Source organism: Stegostoma tigrinum, chromosome 2 (genome assembly GCF_030684315.1).
Source record: "Stegostoma tigrinum isolate sSteTig4 chromosome 2, sSteTig4.hap1, whole genome shotgun sequence".
Classification (NCBI taxonomy): domain Eukaryota; kingdom Metazoa; phylum Chordata; class Chondrichthyes; order Orectolobiformes; family Stegostomatidae; genus Stegostoma; species Stegostoma tigrinum.
The window spans coordinates 116297137-116314181 of record NC_081355.1 but is presented as its reverse complement, the minus strand read 5'-3'; the positions used below and the strand labels follow the sequence as shown (position 1 = coordinate 116314181).

The window sequence follows — 17045 nt, the reverse complement described above, 5'->3', positions numbered from 1 at the left end:
GACACCTATTGTATTTCACTTTTTGCCTTCTGAAAAAATACCCTGATCAATCCTTCTGTGGTTTAAAACAGATAAATCACACATATTCTTTTATTAAAATTCATCTGCTGCAGCTTTGCCCGTTCACCTAATCTATCAATGTCTGATTGTAATTTTATGCTGTTGTCAACATTGTTCACAATGTTGACCAAATTTGCGTCATCAGCAAATTTTGATAGTTAACATTTTATGCCATTGTCCAAGTCATTGATGAATATTGTGAATAACTGAGGCCCTACACAGGCCCCAGTGGGACACCACTAATCATATCCTGCCAATTTGAATACTTACCCATTACTTCAATTTTCTGTTTACTGCCACTCAGCCAATTTCTTATTCATGTTAATAATTTACTCTCAGTCCTATGGGCTTCCACCTTAACCAACAGTGTCTTGTGTGGGACTTCATCAAAAGTCTTCCAGAAATCCAAACAAACAACATCCATGGATTTACCACTGTCCACCACCTTTGTCACCTCTTCATAAAACTCCACAGTCCATAGTTTTCTTAATATTATCCCATATTGTATTGCAATTTTGATGTCATCTGCACTAACTGGAGAAAAGTAAGTTTTCTTTTCCTTCTTTTGTTGCACCTAAGTCACCGTTATATAGGGGTTAGGGTTTGAGGCCAGGACATGGTTTGGTCTTCTGCGTTCACTTCCTTGCTTGCCTTCTATCCCTCTAATTTCCTCCATATTTGAGCAGTTGGAGGCTTGACAGGTAGGTATTTATGAAACTATGACCATTCTTACCTGCTCGGGAGGTAGTTGATCAAAATGTGTTGAGTTAACATCCTTAAGTAGCTAAATAAAAACCAAAAGAACTGCAGGTGCTGTAAATCAGGAACAAAAACAAAGTTGCTGGAAAAGTTTAGTAGGTCTGGCAGTATCTGCGGAGGAGAAAACAGAGTTAATATTTCGGGTCTAGTGACCCTTTCTCAGCACTGATAGTGGCCACCATCAGTTCTGAGGAAGGGTCACCGGACCGAAACATTATCTCTGTTTTCTGCTCCACAGATGCTGCCAGGCCTACTAAGCTTTTCCAGCAATTTTGTTTTTGTCTTTAAGTAGCTGTTCAATTGACACATTCAGGCTTTTAACTGGGGCCAAGTTGAGAATGTTCCCAAGGACCTAAGTTCACAGCCTTTAATCACTGACCTTGTGAGAGGTGAGTGTGCTTGTCTTTTTACTATTTCCAGGGAGGAGAAAATCTCACCTTGATTCTACATTCCAAATCATTCTTGTAAAATTATGAACAGCACCAACCCTTGTGGATAACCATATCCAATCTTTTGATGATCTAAATGGCCACCTTTTATTAACACTCTCAGCTTTCAATCTGGAAGCTAACCTTCAATCTAGTCTGGCATTTGGGCATGATTATTCATTGTCGGATATTAATCATTTGTCCATTAGGAGCGCCTTATTGAAAGTTTTTTGAAATTCCAGATAAATTGTATGACCATTGTCTACTCTCTTTAATATCTCCTCAAGACAGTCAGTAAGGTATTCAAGAAATGATTTCCATGCCAATTGTTCATCCTTATTTTCATTTCGAGATGTTCATCTATTCTCTAGTCATGATTTCACTATATTTTGACCACCGATATTAAGCTGACTGGTCTGCAATTTCCTGGTCGTGTTCTGTGTCCCTTCTTAAATGTAGGAATTACATGAGCTATGCACTAGTCTTCTGCTATCAACACCATTTGCTGGTTCATGATTATGTATGTGTTTTGAAGCACTCTGAAATATTCCACAAAGGCTCAATCATATTATCTAGCAATGTGGCTGCAATTTAACCACTGCCTCCTTTTTCAGTTTATTCACATATTTGGGGGTTTTTCTGACTATTATCAATCCCTAATTGCCAGAACGAAGTTAATAGTTAGCCATATTTCTGTGGGTCAGGAGTCACATATAGTCCAGACCAGGTAGGATGGCAATTTCCTTCCCTAAAAGGATGTTCATGAACAAGATGGGATTTTTCCAGCAATCTGAAACAGTTTCATGGTCATCATTACATTCTCAATTCTGGATTATTACTAATTCAAATTTCACAATCTACCATAGTGGGATTCGAAACAAGGTCCTTGGAACGTTACCTGGCTTTCTGGATTAAGCATCTAATGATAACGGCACTGGGACATCACCTCCCCCCAAGCTGGTACATTTATCTGTAAACACCTTGGTTTGATAAGCAAGCACCGTGCTTGCTCAAGGTTCTATTGCACATGAGCAATAAAATTTCAACAGTAAATACTCACCTTGGCTGGTGTTAGTTGTGTGGTCGGTAATAGGTAATCCCAGCCTGGAAGATGTTCGGCCTTGTCCTCGAACCCACACAGAACCATTCGAAGGCAGCTGCTGCATCCACTCACAAAAACCAGACTCAAAGTTACACAAAGTATAATTTGCTGAAAAATGGAAAAGGAGTAGACTACAGTTAGGATATTTAGAGAGCTTGAAAGCATTGCACTACAGAGGTCTCCCCTTCCTTTTTACGTTGCATTGTAACAGTGAGAGGCCTTGAGGAATAAAAGCAAAGATGAATTAAAATTAAATATATCTTTGCATTTACTCCTTGAAATTTAGCACAAACATAATTTTGCTAGGAAGCATGCAGCATGGAAACATAACTTCACCTTTCAAATTTTTAACAAATTATAGATTTTATTCATCGACTGAATTACTAGACTTGAAGCACTGCATATTTCAGTACCATTGGATTGCTTACAGGCCATAATTTGCAATTTGGCATATCTTTGCTTGCATAGGATCTCTATAATAATATATGAACAATGAAATGAACCCTATTTTGTTATTCATTGACAAATATTGCGCTGGCGGTGCCAGGCTCTGCAGTACAAAGTTTGAAAAAATTGATGTTATCTATTGAGAAATAAACTATGGACTGTAATGTAATGAACTAATTGTTGGTAATTAAGTCTCAGGATTTTGACCAGTTCAGAATAGCTAAATTAAGTTATTGCCCTACAATTACTTGCAATAACAGCTTTGCCTTCATTTGAATCACATGGTTTTCAAGTGCTCATGCTAATATTGGTTGAAATTTAAATCCAGCTAAGTAACAGATTTGAAATGTAACAAATTAATTCAAACATGAATATTTCCTGATAATGGAATTTATCACTGAGGATCCTGCATTATTTGTGATACATTGAAGGTTATGTTATTGGAAGGGAGTTGAAGTTGTGTTTCTGGAGTATGAACTTCCAGGGCAAGATTCCTTTGACTTTGTATTGCAACTTTAGTCGGATAACTACAGTAACACAGAGATATGACAATATCCTGCAGTATTTGATGAAGTTAACCCCTGGCTCACCAATAAGACAATTAGGCAAAACTATAAGGAATATTATCCCTACATTTCCATGAAACAAACTTTGAAGGACCTTTGGAAGGACTGAGATTCACTTATAAACAAGAAATTGAGTTTTAGAATGATTCCTGAGGGAAAAATGGTCTAAAATTCCAACAGCTCGGGAGATGTAAGTTACACACAAAGGAGGTAAAGATCATAGTTTAAGATGAAACTTGGGCTTACATCTCCTCCTGGCATAACAATGAAATTCCCAACCATCAGAACAGAACATTTCTCCAGTCATTATGCTGTCACTTTATGTGACTGACTTGACCAGAAACAAGATGGGACATTGCAAAATGACTTTAAGTGTATCCAACAAGTCATGGGAAACCAAGAATATATTTCCCTTAAATTAACTGCCAGAAGATTGTAGCTATAGTAGAGGACAGTATACCCTGTGGTCTCCAGTTATGAGTGGGATAAATAAACAGTTACCCATTTAAGACAGAAATGAGGAGACTTTTATCCTTACACAGGGTTACGAGTCTTTTTGGAATTTTCTTCTTCAAAAGGCAGTTGAAGCAGAGTCTTTGAATATTTTTAAGGCAAAATAGTTTCTTGTAAAGCAAGGAGATAAAAGATTAGTGCAGGTAGGCAGGAAAATAGAGTAATCAATTTAGCCAGGACACTATTGATTATCAAAGCAGCTTTGAAAGGCTGAGTGGCCTGCACCTGCTTCTAATTTATATGCTCGTATCTAAGTTTGTATATGCCAGGTAGGTGAGGGATCAGAGTGCCAGATGGGAGAGGAGAATAGGGGATTGGCAGTGTAGGGTGGCAGTTGAATATCGGAGAATAACATGATGGTTTGGTGTGGGGATAGGTGATCCTTGTGGCAGGCTCTTAAAGGGAGTGGGGGCAGGTAGGTGAGGTGAAATGGATTTGTTTGGTTCAGAGGAGTTGCGTTGGGGTAATGTCAGGTCCAAAAGGGTCAGGCAGTGGAGAGGTTAGCAGATCAGTGGGATAGTGTCAAGTTGTAGGGAATTATCATGTACGGGTGAGTCACTTGGTAATGGTCAGATAGATGAAGTCCGAAGAGAGGCTGTTGGGTCCTGGTCAGTATGTGGTGTTGGATCAAAGGTAGAGTTGAGTCAGAAATGGGGGTTGAGGAGGGGGTTTGTTGGAATGGGGGTATGGAGGTGTTGAGGTGCTTGGATATCGGTGGGTAAGTAGATCGTGGTTCATTGATGAGTCAGGGGTTCAGTTTGACAGTTATCTAGGAATGAGATTGGTTTTAATATTTTAATTGTTTCTGAATAACTGAAAGGTTTGAGTCAGGCAGAACCATCTGAAATCTTTATTTTTGACTCAGAGATGGAACTTTATCAGAGGGTGTGAAACTTCAGGCAGTTAGCCATCAGAATTTTCAATTCCCTAGGCAATTATCATGGAGTTAGCCACATCGGAGATTTTGCATGGTTTTGATGCTACTCCAGTTTTGTTGCTGCAATAAGTATCTTCATATCTAAAAACTTGGGATGGTATAGTTTTGAATGAGTATTTTTCATTATATTTTTCAGAGCATGTTAGAAAAATATGGGAATGTTCTCAAATTTAGGGCTTCATGTTTACATAAAAATGTAGATTTTCTAAACATCAACAAAGGGAAAAACAGGAAAGTAATCAGATTAGTTTGTTGCATTTTTTTCCACTTTGGCACACAGCATGCTTCTCCATTTTAAAAAAAAGCAATAAAATTTCACTTGAAAGAAGCTCTTGAAATACCTGCTCAAGCTGATCTACAAATAATTTTGAAAAGCCACTCAAGATTTTTTTGCTCAGAGTGAAGCATTCTATCATTTGACTTTCTTAAATGCAATTGATATAGTCTGGGAAATTCTGCATACTCTTAGATGCAAACATATCAAAAGCTTTAACAAGAGGCTAAGTTATATAAATCAAAAATTAAATTTGACTTGTAGAGACGCAACAAGTAATTTTACATAATTAACTTTAAAAACAATCAATGGAAAAATGAGTACAATACATGAGAAAACAAAAGGCTAGCAACAGATATAACATAGAAATAGTTAAATGTGGAAGCAATATAGTTAATCCATCAACCACATCAACTGGGATGTGGATTTATATTGATGATGGGTACACTTGCCGAATACTGGAATTAATGAAGTGTACCACTGTCAGTAAATCTAGCTGTGCATGCAACTTCTTAAAGATGGACACATTTGTAATCTTGACAATTTTTAGATATCTGTGTGCTTGTCACTTCTCCCATTTAGAGTCGCAGCTGAAGCATTGATTCTCCTTCTGACTGCAGACTTTTTCCAAATGGTTGAAGAGTTCATGAGGCAGGCAAGCACATTAACATTTCTTTTATGTTCCATAAAATCAAATGTTTGAACAAGGTTAGGGAACAACTTGGAAAGAGACATGGAAACAATAATTGTGTTTGGTGTCAAACTCAGCATAGTTAAGGAAAGTAAAATTGGCATTTGGAATTTAAGATGGGATAATGGTGAAAAACGAGATATGAAGTCAGACTAGAATTGTCAATTAAGGAGACAATGTTTGGAGGTGAAATGGTCTGCTTTGAAAGCAAATAAAGGGGTGATTTAAAACATGCCCACAAATAAAAAACACCTATTACCAAAGTTAATATCATGTCCTGGAACCACACCAATTCCAAAAGGCTAGCATTCAAATTTATTTTCTCCTTCCTCCCACCCCAAGCTGCACCTCCATTTCCTACCTACTAACCTCATCCCATCTCCTTGACCTGTCCGTCTTCCCTGGACTGACCTATCCCCTCCCTACCTCCCCACCTATACTCTCCTCTCCACCTATCTTCTTTTCTGTCCATCTTCGTTCCACCTCCCCCTCTCTCACTATTTATTCCAGAACCCTCACCCCATCCCCCTGTACGATGAAGGGTCTAGGCCCGAAACGTCAGCTTTTGTGCTCCTGAGATGCTGCTTGGCCTGCTGTGCTCATCCAGCTTCACACTTTATTATCTTGGATTCTCCAGCATCTGCAGTTCCCATTATCACAATTTTCTCAGCAGTTTAGTCTCCAGCCAGAAGTTGATAAAGTCCTTCTTTAAGAAGGTAAATTCAGACTAACTCATCAGACCTAACTGTTAGTCTTGAACAGGTTTACAATGATGGTGGAAGAGGAGTTAGACTTGGAAGAGATCCAAAAAAGGTAGGCATTCCTACTTTTGTTAACTTTTCAAGTGCAGACGGAAGAAGCCTGTGAGCTTCACTAGAAAAACACAGGCAAACCCTGTTCCATTGTATACTCAACTTTGATCAAGTACAAGCTCCAAACAGACAGTCATTCGACATTAGAAGTGAACCCAGGGTCTTGGTGCTGTGAAGCAACAGTGCTAACCACTGAGCCACCAGGCCACCATATCCCTCAGGGAATGAGATTATGAAGGCCTACATGTGACTGCAGACCCAGAGTAATCATGATTAACTCTTATCAGCCCCCTGAAATGACCCAAATCAGTTCAAGGGCAATTGGGATAGGTAAAAAATGCTGACTTTAGCAATGATGCCCGCTTCCCATTTCAACAGCTTCCTTTCTTTTTGTCATGGCCCCAATTTAATGTCCATTAACTCAAGCAATCAGTTCAAGGGCAGTTAGGGATAGACAATAAATTCTGTCCTTGCCAGTGGCTGTGACATCCTTGAAAGAATGAAAGCAAGATAAATACTGGGGCAACAACAGCAGGTCAGAGGCAAGGAATTTGGGGTGACTGACTTAAGTCCTATCTCCTCAAAGCATGCCCAGAACAAAACAACATCTTGATTGGCACCCCATCCACCAGTTTAAATATTCATATTTTCTACCACTCAGAACAACAAGGGAAGCTGACGAGTATGAGTGCCATCACCTGCAAAATTGTCCCCAAGACATACATCATCCCAAGTTGAAACAGTGTCACTGTTTCTTAGGTGACACTAGGTCAAAACATTGGTCCTCATTTCATCACAACATAGTACCTGTGTACAGATGTATCTTCGTAGTGATTCAAGATGGCAACTCATCCCTAACTTCAAGGGCAAATTGGCCTGGGTAATCAGTGCTGTCCTAGTGAGATAAGTCCACTTCCCATGAATATATACAGGACTAAAACATTCTCAGGCCACATAATGCCTTGGCCACAACTCAACCAAATTCCATCCTAATGAATTTATAAAAGTCAGCCATAGAACCAAGTCTGATGCACTCATTGAAGTACAGGGAGGATAGCTAGATTTGGAGGAAGTGTAGACTGAAGCAACCGACTACTACTATGCTGAAACTCAGGAAAGAATACTCAGGAGAAATATTCTGGATCATCACATATTCTGGAGCAGGTTACACAAGCTCAAAATTAGAAGAAGGATAATGCACAAAAATTTAGTGTATTGAGTACACTGAAATAAAATGCTTAGTGAGGCAGGCATGGAAATGCCAGGGAGGTAGGATGAGTAATAATTTTAGCAGTTCTCAGATGAACTGTGTAATCTTTTCCATTCTACTAAGATTTATTTTTCTATACTCATTTCTGTACATCTATAGGCATATATTAATGCATATCTATTTACAAATGTTCACCTTCAATGCAATAAATAAAATTAAGATACAATTTTGCCTTCGCTTGTTATGTTGGTCCAGTTTCATAAAACCAGCTGGATGAAGCAAATGACTTGGATCTGTAGATCAGCTGCTTTTGTGCATTTACAACCAGAGAGATCATAGGAACAGGAAAAAACAAGTTGAGACCATTCAGCCCCTAAAACCCGTTCCACCATTCAATGAGATTATGGCAGATGTGTGGCCTAACTCCATATTGAAAGTATAATGAAGCTCAGTGATCAGACATGTCTACCTCAGACCCTATAGCTATCAGATGAGTGCATCTGCCAATAATCCAAAATGAATTCAAACATGACCATTGCATCAACCTTATCTAGGTGGCACAGTGTCTCAGTGGTCAGCACTGCTGCCTCACAGTTCCAGGCACCCGGGTTCAGTGATCACCCTCGGGCAACTGTCTGTGTGGAGTTTGTACATTCTTCCCTGTTAGCAAGTTTTGAGAAGATTTGTAGCTCAGGTTGAGGTTCTGGATGTGAGTTTGCTCGCTAAGCTGGAAGGTTCGTTTTCAGACGTTTCATCACCATTCTAGGAAACATCATCAGTGAGCCTCCGGTGAAGCGCTGGTGTTATGTCCTGCTTTCTATTTATGTGTTTAGGTTTCCTTGGGTTGGTGCTGTCATTTCCTGTGTTGGTGATGTCATTTCCTGTTCTTTTTCTCAGAGGGTGGTAGATGGGCTCCAAATCAACGTGTTTGTTGATGGAGTTCTGGTTGGAATGCCATGCAGATCGGAAATGACTGCCAGACTACTCAGACCACTTGGCATCATGGGAGCCCACAAATCCACCAACACACTAAAACAGCAGCTAATGAACTTAAAAGACCCAATACAGACAACAAGCAAAACGAACGTCATTTACAAAATACCTTGCAAGAACTGTGACAAACACTACATTGGACAAACAGGCAGAAAGCTAGCCACCAGGATACATGAACATCAACTAGCCACAAAAAGACATGACCCACTATCACTCGTATCCTTACATACAGATGAAGAAGGACACCACTTTGATTGGGATAATACATCCATCCTAGGACAAGCCAAACAGAGACAGGCATGAGAATTCCTAGAAGCATGGCATTCCAACCGGAACTCCATCAACAAACATGTTGATTTGGAGCCCATCCACCACCCTCTGAAAAAAAAACAGGAAATGACATCACCAACACAGGAAATGACATCACCAACCCAAGGAATCCTAAACACATAAATAGAAAGTGGGGCATAACACCAGTGCTTCGTTGGAGGCTCACTGTTGATGTTATCTAGAATGGTGACGAAACATCTGGGAACAAACCTTCAAGATCAGTGAACCAGCTTACACCTGGAACAAAATAAAGACCCACTCTCTTGTGGACCAAGAGGAGGAGAGCGCCGTGTTGGAGGTGAAAGGAAGACGTCGGGTTGGCTGTGCACCCTTGCAACCAGTGGATCTTAATGCTGGCTTCGGCCTAACGCAGGTTCAGGGGAGCAGCCAACCTGCAACGATGGCTGCGGCAAGTGCTTGTGCCCCAGGTCAGGTGGTCCGGAACACCATCCGTGTTTCTGTGAAGTAGGTGGATGAAGGTGCACCTGTGGACTGCACCTTCTTCGTGAAGAGGGTCCTGTTGGACTGTTGTGGGTTCGCTGCTGTGGACATTTACTGCCTGCAGGATTTCCCCGGAGGGGGTTTTTACGATGTGACTTTCAGGAGAGCCAAGCTTTGCGAGCACTTCCTGGAGGTTTTCAAGGAGAAAGGAGGTGAGGGCCCCCTCTCTGTATTGACCGCTGTCCCACTGTTTGTGATGCCAGCGCAGAGGAGCCGTATGGTGACTGTACACATGTACAACCCGCATGTACCAGCAGTTGATGTCCTGACCTTCCTTGGAAGGTATGTGAAAGTGGAAGGGGCCCTAACTGACATCATGGACCCCTTTGGCATCTGGACCAGTAAGAGGCAGGTCAAGGTGACGCTGAAGATGGGCACGGACGGGAACGTCGTACACCCACTGTCCAGCTTCGTGATAGGTGGGAGCAAGGGCTACCTGACTTGTGCAGGGCAACCTAAAGTCTGCCATGCCTGTGGTAGGTCAGGTCACGTGGCGGCCGACTGCAAAGCCACCATCTGCAGGAACTGCAGGGAGGAGGGACACCTTGCAAAGGATTGCTCACAAGAGAAAAGCTGCAACCTTTGCGGGGAAGCGGGCCACTTCTATAGGGCATGCCCGCGGCGGGGTACCACCTACGCCCAGGTCGCCGGCAGGGGTAATGCGGGGCCAGCCCCCCCGGAGGAGAGGAAGGCAACAGGGCCCTGCAAGGACCCCACTAATGTGCAGGAGGGCCAGGCCGTGCAGGAGGGCCCAGCTCCGTAGGATGGGCCCGAGGCCAGCAAAGCGCCCCTGCAGGCTCCGCTCCCCCCCGACAACCCGGAGTCGATGGAGGCGGCGACAGGCGACCCAGGGGAGTGGACGACGGTCCGGAAAGCGAGGAGGAAGGTGCGTCGGCGGGCCCAGGAACAGCAACGATCAGGGGGGAAGAGGCAGCTACAGGGGGGCTATTATAGCTCCTCTGACGAGGGGGATTCGGAGACGGCCCGCCCGAAGCAGAAGTTAAAGATCTCAAGGGAGAAGGAAAGCAGCTCCATGCTTCCAGGTGACGGGAGGCGTCCTGAGGCTGCCTCCGACACCCAGTCACGTGCCGCTGGGGCACTGGAGGGACCCCCGGAACTTCCACGCGGGAAGGAGGAAACAGCGCATCCCCAGCCTGACCCAGAGCCGGACTCTCCTGCCTCCGTACCCCCGACGGGGGGATGCCACCCGGAAGGCAGCACGGATGGTTTCCTCAGCCCGGAGAGCGTCCAGCAGTTAGCCCGGGCAATGGGCATGAAGGGACCTTGGACTTGGGGAGGGTACTGCGGTCACTGCCCACAATGGGGGTACGAATTGCAAGCATTAATGTGCGCAGTGTCAAGTCCACCGCAAGATGTGTATCCACGTTGGCCTACCTGTTCACCATCAAGGCGGACCTCCTGTTTCTGCAGGAGTGCGGGATACCGCACCTCGGCAGGTACGGGAAATGGTCCGGCGCCTGGACCTGTGGGCCTTCGATCTGGTCGGGGGGTAACAACTGTCACTCCTCGGGCCTGGCTATTCTGCTGCGGGGGCGCGACTTCACCATCTCTCAAGTTCAGGAGGTGGTGGGGGGGGCGCCTCCTAGTGGCTGACGTCACCTACAGGAACGCTCCCCTGAGGCTGATCAACGTGTACGCCCCAGCGGTATGGAGTGAGCGGTTGGCCATCCTGCAGCGGCTTCCATCCCTGCTGGCTACGTCCAGGCCGGTCATCCTAGGCGGAGACTTCAACTGCATCATTGATGCAGCTGGAAGATCCGGCGTGGGGACAGCGGGTGGGGGGAGTCAACTGGACGTCATGTCCAGATTCCTGATGGGCACGGTGAAGGACGCCAAGCTGCTCGACGTCTTCAGCACCCCTGCAGACAGAGCGCAGCGGAGGTACACCTGGTCGCGGCCAGACGGGTCTATTCGCTCAAGGATAGACTTCCTGTTTGTGTCACGGACGTTCTCGGTCAGATCCACTGGTGTCGAGCTGGTGTTCTTCTCTGACCACTGCCTCCTGCTGGCTGACTGTCACTTACAGGACGACCAGCTGGCCGGCAAGGGGATGTGGAAGCTCAACACGACTCTGTTGACCCCAGAGAACGTCGAGGAGCTTAAAAGGGAGTACGCCGGTTGGAGAACCGTGAAACCCCTCTTTGAGTCTCCGGGCGACTGGTGGGAGACGGTGAAGGAGAACATCAAGAGGTTGTTTGTCCTCAAGGGTGTTCAGAAGGCAAGAGAGAGGCGGGGAAAGCTGTCGTGACTCCAGAAAAGGGTGCAGAACCTGCTCCTTCTGCAGTTGATGGAGGCCGATGTCACGGAGGACCTCCGCGAGATGAGGGGCCAGCAAGCCTCGCTCTTCGCCGCGGAGGCCCCCAGGATAATCTTCTGGTCCAGGGTCCACTCCGTGGAGCAGGACGAGACATGCTCGCGTTTCTTCTTTCAGAAGATGCACAAAGAGAGCTCTGTGCTTAGCCGGCTGAAGGAGGACGATGTCTCGGTGACGTCATCTTGGCCCGACATTTTGAGGATCAGCAGATCCTTCTATGCCGGACTGTACAACACGAAGCCCGCGGACAGCATGGCCTCCGAGCCATTCCTGTCGTCTATCACGGAGGTCTTAGACAACGGCACAAGGTAGTGGCTGGACCGGCCGATATCCCTGGACGAGCTGACCAGAGCCCTCAAGTCCTTGGAGAGGAATAGGACTCCCGGGAGCGACGGCTTACCGGTCGAGCTGTATTCCGCTCTGTGGGACCTGGTCGGCCAGGACCTGCTGGAGGTGTACGATAGTGCGCTTCAGGCAGGGGAAATGTGCAAGTCCATGAGGAAGGGCATCATCACCCTCATTTACAAGAGGAAGGGGGAGAGGGAAGAAATTAAGAATTGGTGTCCCATTTCACTATTGAAAGTGGACTACAAAATCCTGGCCAAGGTCATAGCCAACCGGATCAGGTCTGCCCTGGAGTCGGTGATTCACCCTGACCAAACCTGTGCTGTGCCGGGCAGGAAGATCGCTGAGAGCCTCGCGCTCATCAGGGATACAATCGCCTCCGTACAGGACAGGCGGGTGGACACCTGCCTCGTCAGCCTGGACCAGAAGAAGGTCTTCGACAGGGTCTCTCATGCTTACATGAGGGACGTCCTCTCCAAATTGGGGTTCGGGGAGGGCATCCGCAATTGGATCCGGCTGCTCTACACCAACGTCGTTAGCGCAGTCTCGATCAACGGGTGGGAATCGGACAGTTTTCCTGTCAGATCTGAAGCCAGGCAGGGCTGCCCGCCCTCTCCTGCCTTGTTCGTGTGCTGTCTGGAGCCCTTCGCCGCCTCCATCAGGAAGGACGTGAGCCTGAAGGGCGTGACTATCCCAGGCAGCGGAGGCCTTCAGGTCAAGACCTCCCTGTACATGGACGATGTCGCCGTCTTCTGCACCGATCGTCGGTCGGTGAGTAGACTATTGGACATCTGCGGCCAGTTTGAACTGGCCTCGGGTGCCAAAGTCAATAGGGGTAAGAGCGAGGCCAGGTTCTTCGGGAACTGGGACGACCGCTCCTTCATCCCCTTCACCGTCAGAACAGACTACCTGAAGGTGCTGGGTGTTTGGTTTGGTGGAGCTGGGGCGTGCACTAAGACTTGGGAGGAGCGTATCACCAAATTGAAGCAGAAGCTGGGCAGGTGGACGCTCCGGTCCCTCTCCATCGTGGGTAAGAACCTGGTTGTCAGGTGCAAGGGGCTTTCGGTACTGTTGTATGTGGCGCAGGCCTGGCCTATTCCCTCGACCTGCGCCGCTGCGGTCACCCGGGCCATCTTCCACTTCATTTTGGGGTCGAGGATGGACCGAGTCCGCAGAGACACCACGTACAAAGACCTGGGAAATGGGGGAAAGGGCGTACCGAACGCCACCCTCGCCCTGACGGCTACCTTTGCGGCTGCATCAAGCTGTGCGTAGATCCTCAGTACGCAAACACCAAGTGTCACTACTTACTGAGGTTCTACCTGTCCCCGGTGTTGCGAAGGATGGGCCTGGCCTCGTTGCCGCGGAACGCTCCGAGTAGTTGGACCGTTCCGTACCACCTGTCCTTCGTGGGGAAATTTTTTGAAAGGAAACACCTTTGACCACAAGGCCGTCAGGCAGTGGTCAGCACGTAGTATCCTCGAGACCCTTCGGGAAAAAGAGAGGGTGGATCCCGTCGTGTGGTTCCCCACGCAGACTGCCAAAGTCGTTTGGCAGAATGCCTCATCACCAGAACTTTCAAGCAAGCACAAGGACATTGCTTGGCTGGCAGTGAGAGGGGCTCTGCCAGTGAGATCCTTTATGCATGCCCGGAATCTCTGCGCAACCGCACACTGCCCTCGAGGTGGCTGCGGGGTGGACGAGACTGTCGATCACCTCCTTCCGGTGTGTGCCTATGCGCAGGAGGTCTGGAGGGGGATGCAGTGGTATTTGTCGAGGTTCGTCCCGAGCAGCTCCGTGACGCGAGACTCCGTGCTCTACGGGCTGTTTCCAGGGACACACACTGACACCAACATCAACTGCGCCTGGAGGACCATCAAAAAATGCAGTGAAAGACACTCTTTGGTCTGCCCACAATTTGCTGGTCTGCCAGCTGAAAGAACTGACTCCGACCAAGTGTTGCAGACTGGCGCACTCCAAGGTCCAGGACTACGTGCTGAGGGACGCGCTAAAGCTTGGGGCAGCCGCCGCCAAGGCGCGGTGGGGAAAGGTGTATGAAACCCCTCGTCCAGAATAGAAAAAAGGGCCCTATCTGGTAACTGGGCCCAACTGGCGCCTTCCCCAACTGGTCAGGGGGCCAACTGGGACTATGCGGGGTGACGACTGCCGGGGTGTTTCCTTTGCCTTGTTTTTTTTCTTCTTTGTTTTTTTTTCCTTTAGTTGGTGTATGTACCCCCTGGGTAACCCGGAGCGGCTTGCATGACTGGGTAGGTGTGTAAATATGTTTTATTTTTTGTACATCTTATGAATAAAGTATATTTTTTCAAATTAAAAAAAGGTGACGAAATGTCTGAAAACGAACCTTCCAGCTCAATGAGCAAACTTACATCCAGATTCTTCCCTATGTCTGCATGGGTTTCCTCCAGGTTCCCAGTTTCCTCCCACAGTCCAAAGATGTGAAGACTAGGTGAATTGGCCATGGGAAATTGCCTGTAGTGTTCAGGGATACTTAAATTAGAAGTACTGAGATGGGTCTTGGTGAGATGCTCTGAGGGTCAGTGTGGATGTGTTGGGCCAAAGAGCCTGTTTCCACACTGTAGGAATTCTATAATTGTAATATTATTATGATGGCAATGCATTTTCAATAATTAATTTAGTTCCCTATACTTTGCTCTGTACGTTACTCAAAACAAGTTCATGAAACTATATAAGAACAGCAGACTTATGAATGGGAGAATAAGAAGAAAAATCAGGAAATGGTGCTATATTTAATATTCACTATTTATGCACTTGTGGAAAATATTGTCTCTAAGTGCTTCCATGAAGATAAATTTGCATAATTCAGTGCTGAACATGCAATCAGCACATTTTCATACATTTTCATATCAATTGTAACAGTCCTGATAAAACATTCAAACATATTTTCATAGATTGAAATGTTTCAACCAGTGAAAAGCAAACATTTATTTGCTGACCCAGAAATGCGAGGCACTTACAGCAGGTTATTTTGTTTTCATCAGTACCATCACAACAGTCAGCCTGGAAGTTGCAAACTGAATTCATCGGAGTGCAATGACCAGTTCCACAAGTAAATGTGGAGGATGGGCAGGATCCTGATAGAAGTGTCTCTTCACAGTCATGGAATTGTAGACTATCCAGGGCCAAGAATCCTGCTCTGCTTTGAACAAAGCCTACAAATGTAATCTGCAGAAATAATAACAAGAAACTCAGTAAAACACTGCAATTGCTTTATTCTGAAGCACAAGTGCACTTCCCGCTCTCACTGTAAAAAGCCTAGAAACAGCTCTACAATGTTGAATGAGATGGGACTGTAGTTTTAAAAGCACACAAACTTATTGATTCTCATTGATTCTAGAAGATTGAGTTTATATTTGCTGAATTTCAGATGTCTCCATTATAATAAATCATATATATTTTTAAAGAATCATTTTAAAGTTTATAGTAGTTTAACTTCTAATTTAATCCAATGTGTATTTCCCAATCATTTATTGCAGTATCTCTATCAAATGAAAACTAAAATGACAGGATTCAGTGTTTTTTTTATTTATTCTGAGGGTCAGAATAGTTCAATGTAATTTGCTGTTTTCTCTGCTTGCTGTCAGCTGCTGAGTGCTTTGACTCGATGCCAGAAATAACCTGGTCTCAGGAAAGGGAACTACAAAGATCTCGAAGGCTTTATGGGCAGTTTCCTGCTAGCTCAGTGGTTTTTGCTGTTGCTTTGCCACAGACCACAGCATTCTTGCCCAATTTCAGAGCCCCTGTAATTATTGTGAGGAGGGGTTCCCTCTGGTGCAGATTTAAACAACTCCATTAAGAGTTAAAACTGTTGAATCACATTATTGTAATTGTTTTGATTAATATTGCAAAAGCTGTTCCACATGTAATTGACAAGCTGGATACATTCCAGATTACACAGATGCTTGAATATGTCTTCCAACGGAACTTTTCCCAAGGCTTTTCTAAAATAGCAAACACATTCATCTGCTTTCAAATCTATAGATTTCTGACAGTCATTCCTCAGTATAGAATGTTTGTTGGGATATTATTCCACTATACTTGAGAAGTCTGCTATATTACAAACAGCAGGCAGAACAGCGAGCAAAGATCATGCAGCATTGCTTGCAAAAGGTTCATTGCCTCCATCTATGATTGATGCTGTTTTGGCCCTTTAGAATGTTAATTTCTGGATTCTAAATTTTGCCTTCTGAAAGCAAGTTCTGTTTCTGCTATTTAACTGAAAGAGTTTCTGCAAGTGTTCACTGGTATCGGACTGTTCCTGCATGTCGTCAGAACTGAGGCAATGCATTTATATGTAGTTTGGCCTATCTTTGGGGTATAGAATAACTGGGAGCAGTGACAAGGATGAGAAAGTGCAGGATTATTTAGAGTAGGAAGTAATGGTGCAGGAATCCATTCAGACAATACCTCCTGAAACTGCACGGTTTGTACCATAATTTCACTTTGAAGCGATACATGATGCATTATTGATTCATAAAGGAGACTGTTGCTGAGCTGTCGTCTACTGCAACTGGAATCTAAAATATATACAGCACTGTGTGTACTATTAAATTCATCGTTGTTCTTAATTTTTACTCAACAGGTTTCTTCCAGATAATAGGAGGTGACATTGTGCAAGCTTATCCATGGTATCTTTGGGAAGGAATTCCAATAGTAAGGGTATCAGGGCTCTAGGCATTGACTATAATGCATGCTTTTGAAGT

The 17045-nt window shown here is 45.0% G+C and overlaps 1 protein-coding gene across 4 annotated transcripts in view; it reads right to left on the bottom strand.

The window, feature by feature from the left end:
* The window catches only part of malrd1 (MAM and LDL receptor class A domain containing 1), a 414264-nt gene that overhangs the window by 318949 nt on the left and 78270 nt on the right, over positions 1-17045 (bottom strand). For all 4 annotated transcript variants that reach the window (XM_048551253.2, XM_059638768.1, XM_059638771.1 and 1 more), the window contains 2 exons: positions 15300-15507; positions 2308-2457 (listed from right to left, as the gene is read on the bottom strand). In XM_048551253.2, coding sequence (XP_048407210.2) covers positions 2308-2457; positions 15300-15507 — 358 coding nt within the window. The remainder of the gene's footprint in view (positions 1-2307; positions 2458-15299; positions 15508-17045) is intronic.